The sequence below is a fragment of the Pogoniulus pusillus genome, chromosome 19 (assembly GCF_015220805.1).
Source record: "Pogoniulus pusillus isolate bPogPus1 chromosome 19, bPogPus1.pri, whole genome shotgun sequence".
Lineage (NCBI taxonomy): Eukaryota > Metazoa > Chordata > Aves > Piciformes > Lybiidae > Pogoniulus > Pogoniulus pusillus.
In genome coordinates, this window is record NC_087282.1 from 6,504,414 (window position 1) to 6,516,007 (window position 11,594).

At 57.1% G+C, this 11,594-nt stretch overlaps 1 protein-coding gene across 2 annotated transcripts; it reads left to right on the forward strand.

Moving 5' to 3' along the window:
- Positions 1 to 2,130: 2,130 nt before the first annotated feature.
- Positions 2,131 to 9,361, forward strand: PLP1 (proteolipid protein 1). 2 transcript variants are annotated; one of them, XM_064159081.1, is made up of 7 exons: positions 2,131 to 2,258; positions 4,501 to 4,687; positions 5,165 to 5,426; positions 6,224 to 6,392; positions 6,608 to 6,681; positions 6,773 to 6,838; positions 7,306 to 9,361. In XM_064159081.1, exons 1-7 carry the CDS (start codon positions 2,255 to 2,257, stop codon positions 7,375 to 7,377), a joined length of 834 nt encoding a protein of 277 aa, XP_064015151.1. In that variant the 5' UTR covers positions 2,131 to 2,254; the 3' UTR covers positions 7,378 to 9,361. The 2 variants fall into 2 exon arrangements, with proteins under 2 accessions (XP_064015151.1, XP_064015152.1); XM_064159082.1 differs by having other exon boundaries at positions 5,165 to 5,321.
- Positions 9,362 to 11,594: the final 2,233 nt, after the last annotated feature.

Sequence of the window (11,594 nt, forward strand, 5' to 3'; positions counted from 1 at the left end):
TCCTCTGGCAGGGATGAGCAGGGATGAGCAGACGAGGAAGCATTTACAAGGTCTGGCAGGCTCCCTGCAGCCACAAGGATGCCCTCAGGGCCTCACCCGAGAAGAGGCTGAGCTGCAGGATTGCTCCAAGCCTGTAGTTACGCACTGAGGATTTTCAGGAGACGCTCTCACGACCTCTCCAACTGAAATGCAAAGACAAAGGGATGCAAGGAGCTCTCATCAAGCATTTCCACGGCCACACATACCCCTGGGGCTCTGCTCTCCCAAGTGCAGCGTTTTGGAGTGAGCTGTTAGCTACCCACCCAGCTGCTCAGTGCAAGCTGCATGCTGCAAAGGAAAGGCATCTCCAAACACTTTTCCTGCATGCTTTTTTCTCCCTCAAGCCTCAGGGATCCAGGGAGAGGCTTTCCCCCTTTACCTCATCTCCCTGTTTTGCAGCTGCTTTCTGAAGCACCCACAGGAGAACTGCTGTGGTAGAGGCTGGTCCCTACTGCCAGAGAGTGATGCTAGCTGCAGCGCTGGGGAGGTGCCATCCCAGGAGAGAAACCCTTGCTGACAAACTGCCTGATCTCCAAGACTTTCCAGCCACTTTGTGTAGACATCAGTCTCTCCTGGTTGCCCTCCTTCTCCCGGATGAGGTAAAGCTGCCCCTCAGGGTAGTCAGAAATTGCAGAGTTGGCAAGATTGGAATATCTATGGAAAGAAAAAGAAGGGCTTGCATTCCCCCCCTCCCCTCCATGTCATATCTGCCTACCTACATATCTACATCATATTTTATATGCTATATTTACAGTGTTTATTCATGTCACCTTTTTTACCCTCCTGGTGTCCAGGGGTCTCTCTTCCCTGCCCTGGGGTGCAGGCTGGACTCCGTTGATTTCTAGTGGCCATAAGGGTCATGGGTTACTTCCAAAGGGATGCTGCAAGGCTGTCACCCTCCCATGGCCACTACAAGGTGACTATAGCTGGGTGACATCACTGGCAGACCAACTTGGTGATACCCAGATGAGAAAGAAAGGTGCCCAGGGATGCTGTCCACAGTGAAGGCAAAGACTCCCTGCTCCGTTGTCCCTTCCCAACCCTTTCCACCACACAGCTGGCTGGGGGCACTGGGCAGTCCTCTGCCACCAAGGTAGGAGGGGGTGCAGGGAGGCAGCATCTGGGTCCCACTGATGTGGGGTGCAGCTGTTCACCATGAAGCCCTGGCAGCAGTTGCACAGCTGCTCTGGTGATGCTTTCCCCAACACACCTGCAGGCAAGCCAAGGGGTGGCTCTTTGGGTGAGTGAGGCATGGGAAGGAGTCCCCATAAGGTAGCCCACCCTGCTCCTGGTCTGCTACAGCCCAGGAACCCTCTAGCCTGCCAGCATCCCCAGCCTCAGGGACAGCCAGGCCCTGCCACCTCGCTGCCTGGCACAAAGCAGAGCATTGAGGGACACAGTGAGGCTTTGTCCACCCTGTGCCTGCCGGGAAGGGGCCGGTTGCCCTCTGCAGGCTTCCATGGCCCGGTACTGGCTCTGCAGCTGCAGCGCCAGGGGAGCTGCAGCACCGATGGAATGTGGGGCACCCAAGGGAGCTTGGCTCCATCCCTGCAGCCATGCTTCTCACCTGGGGCTCCACCGGCTGTGCCCACCTGACCACCTTTCCTTCATGGGAGCCAAGGGGCCAAGGAAAGCAGCTGTAGGATTTCTACCAAAAAAACTCCCACTTTGGAGCCCCTGAGGCTGAGATAAGGTCCCTGGCATGGGGGTCCCCCATTCTCTGGTCATAGGTCCTGGGCAGTTAGGGAAGTGACAGAGGAGCATCACTGCTGTCCTGTGGGGCTGGTCTCCCACACTGTCACTGTGGGCAGCCTGGGGCAGACACAGCCCAGCTGGGCCTGGGGTGCCCCCAGAGTCACCAATGAGGGGACACCCCATGAACCTCCACCCTGACAAAGCAGTTCTCTTTCTTTTAGGAGAGCCTTTTTCCCTAGGAGCCCTGAGCAGGGCCGTGGGGCGGTTCTGCCCACACAGCCACCAGGCACCCAGGAGCTGGCAGCCAAGGGGTGCTGCTGGTGGGGCCAGAGGGGAGGGGCGGGGTCCTGTCCCTTTAAGGGGGGTGGCTGTCACTCAGAGAGCCCTTTTCTTTGCTGGAGAGCGGGACAGGCACCCAGAGGGAGAAATACAGGGCGAGGGAGTGCCAGCCAGGAGAGGGCTCCTGCAGGCAGCACCAAAGCAGCTGAGCAGGCAGTCGGGGGACCTGACGAAGTCCAGCATGGGTGAGTATGGGCTGAGGGTGGTGGACTCTTAGAGTTGTCACTAGTGGCTCTGGCGACCTGGTCCCAGATCAGAGCACTCTGAAACTCTCCTCTGGCCCCAGTCAGGTCCCGCTGGCCACAGCGTGGCCATGGCAGCCGTGGGAGCTCTCAGGGGATGTCTCAGTGTGGCAGGGATGGTGTTTTCCTTCCCAGAGCAGTTTGCTGTCGCAGTGTGCTTACGTGGGTCTGTGGGGATAGATGTCCCCACAGCTAGTCCCACCTCAGTTGTCTCCACCGAGGCTGGAGACATGAGAGCTCTTGCCCAGGTCCAGGCAGGGGAATGAGACCTGCCACAGCTCCTGCCATCTATATGCCAGCAGCCCCGGGAAAACGGAGGTGCAGCTTGTGCCCATGCTTCCCTATCGATACAACAGAGCCAGTACTTTACCTGCACGCCCTCAGGGCACCAGGGGGGTCTGTTCTCAAGGGGTCTGCAGGGTGCTGGCACCCTTCCTCCTCCTGCCTGCAGCCTATCTTTTGGCTCCAGCAGCAGCTGAGCCTGGGTACAAGGCCCAGGAGTATGTCATAAGGGCTCTTTCTCTCCTCCCATCCCCTCCCAAGCTTTCCCAGCCCCGAGGGGATGGAGCTGTGGCAGGAGCCCGCCAGGCCCTGCTGCTTCCCAGCAAGATCCTAGTCCCACCCCTCTGCCGCAGGAATGGGGCATCCATCATGCCCCAGACCCTGGAACCTGCCCAGCAGCTTCCCCAGGTGACCGAAAATCCTTTTATTTGAAAGAAAAGCCTTTAATCCAGCACCCCGCTGGGTGCCCAGAGCCATCCCCACGGGGCACAGCGAGGTTCAGGGAATAGCACTGGCCAGGAGGAGCAGGACCTCCTCTGGACCTGCCATGTCCAAGGCAAACAAGCGGGAGGGGGCTCCGTGCTCTCCTATAGCGCTGCCTTTGTTCCCTGTTTGCTCTCAGCACGGGGTAGCAGCCGGGGCGTCAGTGCCAGGACAATCCCCCATTGTCCTCGGTGCCACCACGACCTTGCTCCCTGTGTGGAGGGGAGGGCACTGCTGGCCAAGACCCCTCGGTTTTCTTGTCCTTTGAGGGAGGAGATAAGCACTGTGGGATCTGCGGAGGGAGTGTGGGTTTGGGAACACTTCCCACGGGTGCCTCTTTGGCATTCAAGGCACAAATGCTATGCCCAGATGGGACGTGCCCAAGCAACCGCTGTGCCCAGAGCAGGATGCCAGAGCTTGAGGAAGGGGAGCAGCTTTGCTGTGCAGGGCTGTTGCAGCCAGGGCAGAAAGTTACTGCAGTTTTACTGGAGCCAGATGCCAGTACATGCAAACCCACCTGGCTGCTTGCCCCCACATTAGGCAGGAGAGCAGCTGGCTGAGCACATCCCCACCCATCAGCAGCCTGAGCTAATGATCCTGCATGTTGGAGCCCCGACATGCAGAAGGAGCAGGTGGTCCAACTTCTAGGCAATCCAAGCAGCACACTGGCACATGCCCTCACTTTCCCTACCCACAAACAGGTACCTGTGGCCTCATGCCAAATACCTGTCCTGGAGACTCAGTCTTTAACATGAGCACTAACGTGCAGGGCACTAACATGGCTCTACTCCATCGGCACAGCTGTCCCTGTACTGAGACTGCTGCAGCCTGGGCAGCCAGAAGAGAAGTGCATCCCAGCGTGCCCCCTGAAAGCCCGGGGTGCTCAGGGCGTGTGCCAGCTCCTCCTGCACTGTCCCAGCAGTGGGCCGTGTTGCTGGCTCTCTGCTGGGGCTTGTCTTTGTGGAGATGCTGGTTTGCCCTCCATCTCTGACGGCAAAATGGAAACGCAGGCAGCTGGCATTGCTGCTGCCCGCAGCTGGGCTGTGCCGGCAGCAGGGAACCCATTAGCAGCTTGTTTGCCAGATCCCACTGGCATTACGCTACATCGCCCTGTATTTCCGTCGCGTCTCGCATGGCTGGGCACGGCGGCCCCGCCTCGGCTCCCCATCTGCCTCACACCCGGGGGCTGCCTTGCGCCCCTGCTGTCCCACGCTGTTATTGCCCCGTGTCTCTGGGCACTCGGACGCAATCCTGTCTGACTGCTCAGAGAGCCTCTCTAGCATTGCAACGAATCGTTTGTGGGCTTCCCTTCCACCTGCCCAGCACCTTCCTTCTCCCATGCTTGCCTGCTCCCGAGCTGCAGGCTCTGAGTGCTCCCGGTCCTGGCAGTCCTATTCCACATCACCTCTCTTCTCCCTAGGTTTGCTTGAGTGCTGTGCCAGATGTCTCATCGGGGCACCCTTTGCTTCACTGGTTGCCACTGGCTTGTGCTTCTTCGGGGTAGCACTGTTTTGTGGCTGTGGGCACGAAGCCCTCACAGGCACGGAGCAGCTCATTGAGACCTACTTCTCCAAAAACTACCAGGACTATGAGTATCTCATCGACGTGTAAGTACTCCGCTGTGGTGCGTTTGCCTTCGCACCAGGGCCTCTGGCATCTCTGTCCTGTGCTGTGCCAGAAGGAGATGTCTGGCCAGGCTGGCCAGGTCAATGCCCTCACCTTGGCACCAAGCAGAACGGCAGCTGCATCTGCCATGTGCGGTGCTGCAACTGCATGGCAGGCTCCAAGGGCTGCTTGTTTTCATGTCATGCCTGTTTTGATCTGACCCTGCCTGGTGCTGGACCTCTGCACCTGGTAGGTATAGAGAGCACAGGAAAGCTGGCAGCAGCTCACAGCCTTGCTTGCTGCGGCTCTGCGCCTGCTTGCTCCTCTCATGGCTTCACCTTCCATGTTGGCCCTCCAAGGTGCTATGGGGAGGATAAGTCACCGCAGCCAGGCTGCCCCTGGCCATGTGACACACGGGGCTGAGCTCCCTGGCGCTGCCCCAGCGTCTGAGCATCCCTGCCCTCTCCTCTTCCCGGCAGCATCCATGCTTTTCAGTATGTCATCTATGGCACAGCCTCCTTCTTCTTCCTCTACGGAGCCCTGCTGCTAGCTGAAGGCTTCTATACCACCGGCGCCGTCCGGCAAATCTTCGGGGACTACAGGACCACCATCTGCGGCAAGGGCCTCAGCGCAACGGTAACCGGGGGCCCGAAAGGGAGGGGAGCGCGAGGCCCCCAGCGAGCTCACTCGCTGCAGCGAGTGTGCCAGTGTTTGGGAAAGTGGCTAGGACATCCTGACAAGGTGATCTTAACCGGGGTTTGGCACCCCTTCGCGCGCCCGCACCGGGGTCATCACGCTCGGTGTGGATGAAGGGCAGGAGACTGTGGCCGTCCGGGTTTTGGGGCATCCCAAAGGGAAGCGCAGCCCAGACGCCCTCCCCCAGGCCTGCCGTGGCCCCTGGGGCCCAGAGCAGCCCAAATGGCCACGTTTAACAAAACTGCTTCACGTTTGAGCGTGGGGATCCATCAGCATCCCCAGAGCGCTGGCAGCCTGAGGCTCTCCAGTGCCTGCTGCCCTCAGGGTTGTCCTCCCTGCTGTGCTTGGGGACCGTGACAAAGTGCTGACAAGGGGAGCCTGTGGCCAGGGGGAGCAGCGGGGGGTGGCTGCGGTTCTCTCGGGGGACTGTTGGGGTGGCAGCCCAGTGGGAGGGCAAGAGAGCTGCATTTGCCTGCCAAGGCAGGTTTGGCAGCTGTCCTCACGCAGAGACCAAACCCTGCTTGGCCATGGCCGGGGTTATCCCTCCCCACGTGGAACACGGCAGCCATCCTACTGCCACCATTGGTCATTCCCACGCACATGGAGCTGGTCACAAAGCTGGTGCTGGCCCTGTGAGCTACACAGGCACCCAGCTTGGGCTGCTGCTCTGTGCTGGCTCCCTGGGGATATGCTGGCTTTGGTGGGTGGTGGGGAGCCATACACATCTCAGTCCCATGCCTGCCCCACACCCCCTCCTGCCTGGGGACCCTCGCGCTCCCCTGTCCATGTCCCTGGCCATTTGATAACCATGGTTCTGCCCTGGCTTGTCCTGCCCCTTGCAGTTTGTGGGCATTACCTACGTCCTGACCATCATCTGGCTCCTGGTCTTCGCCTGCTCTGCGGTGCCTGTCTACATCTACTTTAACACTTGGACCACCTGCCAGTCCATTGCCAACCCCAGCAAGACCTCGGCCAGCATTGGCACCCTGTGTGCAGATGCCAGGATGTATGGTGAGTGACAGGTTCACTGCCCAGAAGTCAGGGCTCAGGGCAGATGAGACGGGATGGAAGAGGGGGCCCAGGCAGATAAGGCTAGGATAAAGTAGGGGCAAGTGCTGAAGAGCCCCAAACTGCTGCCGTGTGTGTGATACACGCGGCTGTGAGAAGCTGAGCTGGCCTGGCAGGCAGTCTGTGGCTGGCTCACCCAGCTGCCTGTGTCTCATCAGGTGTTCTGCCCTGGAATGCTTTCCCTGGCAAAGTGTGCGGCTCCAACCTGCTCTCCATCTGCAAGACCAGTGAGGTGAGCATCCCCTGTCACCTCAGCCTTGGCAGTAGCCTCCCCAGCTGGCATGCTGGAGCCCAGCTGCTTAACCCCCCCCTTTCCCTTGCAGTTCCAGATGACTTTCCATCTCTTCATTGCGGCCTTCGTCGGGGCAGCCGCCACACTGGTGTCACTGGTGAGTTGGTGCTCCCTCTGCCCGGCAGTTCTGCACCCGGCGAGGAAGTGGGGGCAGAGGACAACGGAGGTGGTGGGCATGGATGTGACAGAACCTGTGCTCGTGGCATTTTCTGGCACATAAGTGCAGATGGCGAATTCAGGCCTTAAGAAGGTAGAGGTGGGTGCTGGAGGGGATCTGGAGAAGCTTTAGGAGACCACCAGGGAAAAGTTGTGCTGCCCATGCATTGAGTCCCTTGCCTTGCCCTGACTCTCTTCTTGCTTCACGCCAGCAATGAGACGCTGCAGTGTCCTGCTAGTGCAGTGCAGCCATGGGGCCCTGCGGGGCAACTGCCCTTTTGGGGTGCTGGGCTGGGAGATGCCACCTCCGGCATACCACAGCAGGGAGCCCCACTCTCCTTGCCCTCCTCATCTGTAGGAGCCTTGTTTCTCCTCCTCCCTTCTCGCTCACTCTCTTCCTACCCACAGCTCACCTTCATCATCGCCGCCACGTACAACTTTGCCGTCCTCAAGCTGATGGGCCGAGGCACCAAGTTCTAGCCCACTGAGTGAAGCCCAGTCAGACCAAACGCCCTTCTTTTCTCTAACACCGAGGCTTTAACACTGCAGCCACCTGACACCAGGTCTCCTCTGCCTTAACTCTGCCTTCGCCGCTGACTCCCCTCTTCTTCCTCCCTCGCGTCCGTCACCGTGCTGAGCATGACCAGAAGGAGAGCTTTCCACCAATGGACACCTCTCTTCATGCACTTTTCTCTCTCTGTGCTCATCCACAACCGGTTCACTCTAGGGTCAAGCCCGTCAAAACCAGCCAGAGAAGAGGAGGGACTTACTCCAGTGTCCCGGTGTTGCCTAGGGATGAGCAAAGGCCTTCATGCTCCTGGAAAGAGGAAATCCATGTAGGTCGCTCCATGAGTAGCAGGAGGCTGTCTAGAGAGAAAAGGAAGTTGGCCCAGCCCTGGTACCATTGCTAGAGACTCTCCTGGAGCTGTCTGCTGTCACCACCTGTGGATGGAGAACAAGAGAAGGGTATTTTTTTTTCCCCTTAGCAAAGAAAGATGAATTTACCCTAAACTGCCTGCTGCAGCCAAGGCAAAGGGAGTTCAGGGCAAGGATCTTCTCGTTGTGGAGAAGAGAGTGCTGACCCCATTGCTGATAAGCCCTAACCCAGCTGCCCTTATTAAAGCCTAAAGGAGTTTGGTGTCTCTGCAGACAAAGGTGGACTTCTGGCTTTACCCTCCAGGCATCAGAGAGGCAGCAGATAGATTTGACCAGAAGGGGACATCTCTGTGCCATGCCCTGGAAGTGTAAAGCCAGAGCCATCCCCCCGTGGGCAGGGGATGACCCTCTGGACTGTGCCCCTTTGCCCACCCCTGCCCTGCAAGTGCAGTGCTCGCTACATGCTCTTGTCACTTCATAATGGTGCTCTTCTCTGGGTGATGTCTGCTTCTTTAACCTCCACTGTGTCAGAGAGCTTGATTTGTTTCTCACTCATGTCAAACGTAACCTTCCCTTGTTCTGTCCCACTCTTCCCCTCACTTTTTCCCCTCCATGTTTCCTGCGAGTCAGGACAACTGTCTTGTGTCTGCCAAGGTGGGAAGGACTGGCAGCATCGTGCCATAAAGGAGTTGGGAAGGAAAAGTGGTGGTTTGGAGGGCAGAGGGCAGAAACACAGCCCATCTCTGCAAACTAGATGCTTTCTGGTGCCAGTTTAGTCTTTACCCATGGAGGGAAGGCAGCAGTGGGGGAAGGGGTTTGGTAGAGACAACCTCTCCCTTATGATTGCTTTCCATGGCAGCTGGAGGAATGCCCTCTGGCTGGGTAGCAAGGGCTCAGCCAGACCTGCCAAAATGCTGTTTCCAGTCCTTCCCACCAACTGGCATTTTGTTTTGGTCTTCTCTGCCTCTCCTTACTGCTAATCATTTTGTTTATTTATTGGAGGAACTACTGTAGCTCCATCTTGCATGGATTTTTCTTTTCTGTTTGGTTTTTTTTCCCCTTTGGGTCTGTATTACTGCTTTTTTTTTTAAGTGCCTGTTTCAGCAGAGGCAAGGATAAAGGAGCAGATCTGCTGAGCAGAGCATTTGAAGGATCCTTGCCGCTGGGAATGCTGAAATAGATTGGCCAGGCTACCAACGCACACAGGCTGAGGAGAAGGGGGGGGGGGGGACACATGCCAAGAGGGATGGCAGGGTGGGGAGAAACCAGCCAAGATCTGGAAATTCACATCAGTGCTGTCTCTCTTGGGGGGTTTGCTGGGGTGGTTTTTTTTTCAGGTATCCATTTAACAAAAAGTAACCAGATCCTCCTTCCCACCCTTGCCCCCAGACCCCAAACACACACACACACACACACGCACACACACACACACAGACAAAGAGAGTTAATCAACTGAAAGTGTTTCCTTCATTTCTGATCTAGAGTTTCAACTTGTTAACAAGCCAATAAAAAGGAGCAAGTTTTTAAAGACTCATCTTACAAGATGTATTTTATAAAAATTAAAGAGAATAAATTAAAATTAAGAACATTCTGAACGTGATCCATGTCTGTCTGTCCATTGGTTTCGCCAGCTTTCCCACCCTCCCTGCCCTGGCAAAGGGCAGAGGAGGGGGAGGACTGAAAAGGAGAAGGTCCTGCATGAGCAGCACCCACCAGCCTCATCTGCAGGCCCCTCCAGGATCCTGCCCATCTCTTTTTCCCACCCCAGCCATGAGGGTTCAGACCTCCGACTTCAAAATCTTTGGTCGTAGCTGGGCAGCCCTTAAAACCTCTCTTTCTCCTCCAGCCATCCAGAGAAAAGCTAGAGTCTTGTAAGAGCCACCTGCTCACGTTTGGTGAGGTGCTGCTGCTGTCCTTTGACACTCAGCCTTGGTGATAACCTTTGCCACATCTCCTGTAGCACCTACAGCATGACCATAGCAGAAGTAATCGGCACAACTCGAGCAGAGCTCACCAGTTCACATCAGGCACTGAGTGTGGTACAAGCACGGTCAGAGCCACATGGGATGCACGAATCCTTCTCTTGCAGAGAGCCCTGTGTGAAACACAATGGTTTGGTTCAGGCATAAGGCCAGACATAACCATCACAGGGTCCTACATGTTCTGTGCTATGCTCCGTGGGTGGCTGCATGCCATTTGCTGCATGCCATTTGCTGCATGCCACTTGAACAGCTTGCACAGCGCTGGTGCAGGGCAAGGTCATTGACTGCTGTCCTTCTGTCCCCTGATCAGACTAACTTTGCCCTTAGATGCGTATTTCTACAGCAGCTGCTCAAAAATGATCAGTTCAAATGCTGCTTCTCTTGGAAATGCCCCTCAGGAGTTGTGCTGAGGAGATTCCAGAGAATAAAGCCACAGAGAAATGGTCCCAGCCCCATGCTCAGAGTGCAGCACTTCTTATGTTTGCAGCAAACCTGCCCAAGAGGACAATTTTAGGTACAGTGAGGTGCCTGTGTGCAGCAGGACAGGCTGAGAGCTGGCAGGCTGTTGCCTACTCACAGCCAGGATTCCATCTGCTCTTCCTAAATGAGACTCTAGCCCAAATCCTAATCTCCCCTCTCCCACCTTCAGCCCCCTCTATTCAGACTGCAAGGCTTCCCAAGCAGCCCAGCCAGGAGAGGTTTAGCTCATGCACTGATGCTGCTGCAGCTCTGTGCACAGCTGTGCCTGCAAACCAGCCTTGTCCCAGCTCAGAGAAACCCATGGGGCTGTAGCCAGCATCAATGGGGACCTCTGTTCCCTGTGTTCCCAGATGCCACCACCTTCCTCTCCCAATGCTGAAAGGGCCCTGTGTGTGTGTGATCGGCCACTGGGCAGGAGCAAGCTGAGGAACAAAACACTTCTCTTTCCCCTGGCAGAGACTGGTGCCCCTCAGCCCGAGTGAGAGCTGGAGAGAGCAGCACGAGGCAGTGTGTGAAAGCAGCCAGCATGGCAAAGATGCTGGGCAAGTCTGAGGGCTGAAGAGCACATGTAGCCTCTTGCTGGGTATGCCTTTGGTTATGTCCTGTTGCCATCCTACCTGGAGACAAGGATCTTGCCCTCACAGCTCCTTCCCTGGACAGCCAGTGGGCCTCAGGAACCAGCTGAGAAAAGTCAGTACGAACTTGCCTTGTACCAAATCACATCCCTGTAAACGAGCCCACCGTGAGAGCTCAAAGGAGGGGAACCACTACAAACAGACTTCACCCCTGTCTGGTGGCTGACAGGTGGCTGCAGCTTGCTCCTGCAAAAGCTAGCCCAGAGAAGGGGACCTGGATGCTCTGCTGCAGGGCACAAAGGGTGACTCCCAGCCTTTATTTTCGTGCCCTACCACTCCAAGAGATGCTGCTAGCAAGGGGCGCCAGACAAGCAAGCCCTTGGGACAGTGAAGATGAAAACCTCCTCTGTGCAGGGAGAGTAAGAGGAGAGGGAGTGGAAAGGTAGAGGAAAGGAAGTGGAGAGGAAGAGAAGAGGGAGAGGAAAGGAAGAGGAGAGGGAGAGGAAATGAAGAGGAGAGGGAGAGAAGAGGGAGAGGAAAGGAAGATGAGAGGGAGAGGAAAGGAAGATGAGAGGGAGAGGAAAGGAAGATGAGAGGGAGAGAGATGGCACCTAAGTGTGTTCTTGTAGGGACGGCCACGGGTCCCCATGGCTCCGCTGCGGCCAGGCTGATGCTCCTCCCGCTGCCTCCCTCTGCCGGGCGGGCCTGGCTGCCTCATCCCCGGTCCTCCGTCTCCCCCCCGCGGCCGCAGCGGCGGCTGCAGCGGGGCCAGGCGGGTGCCGCG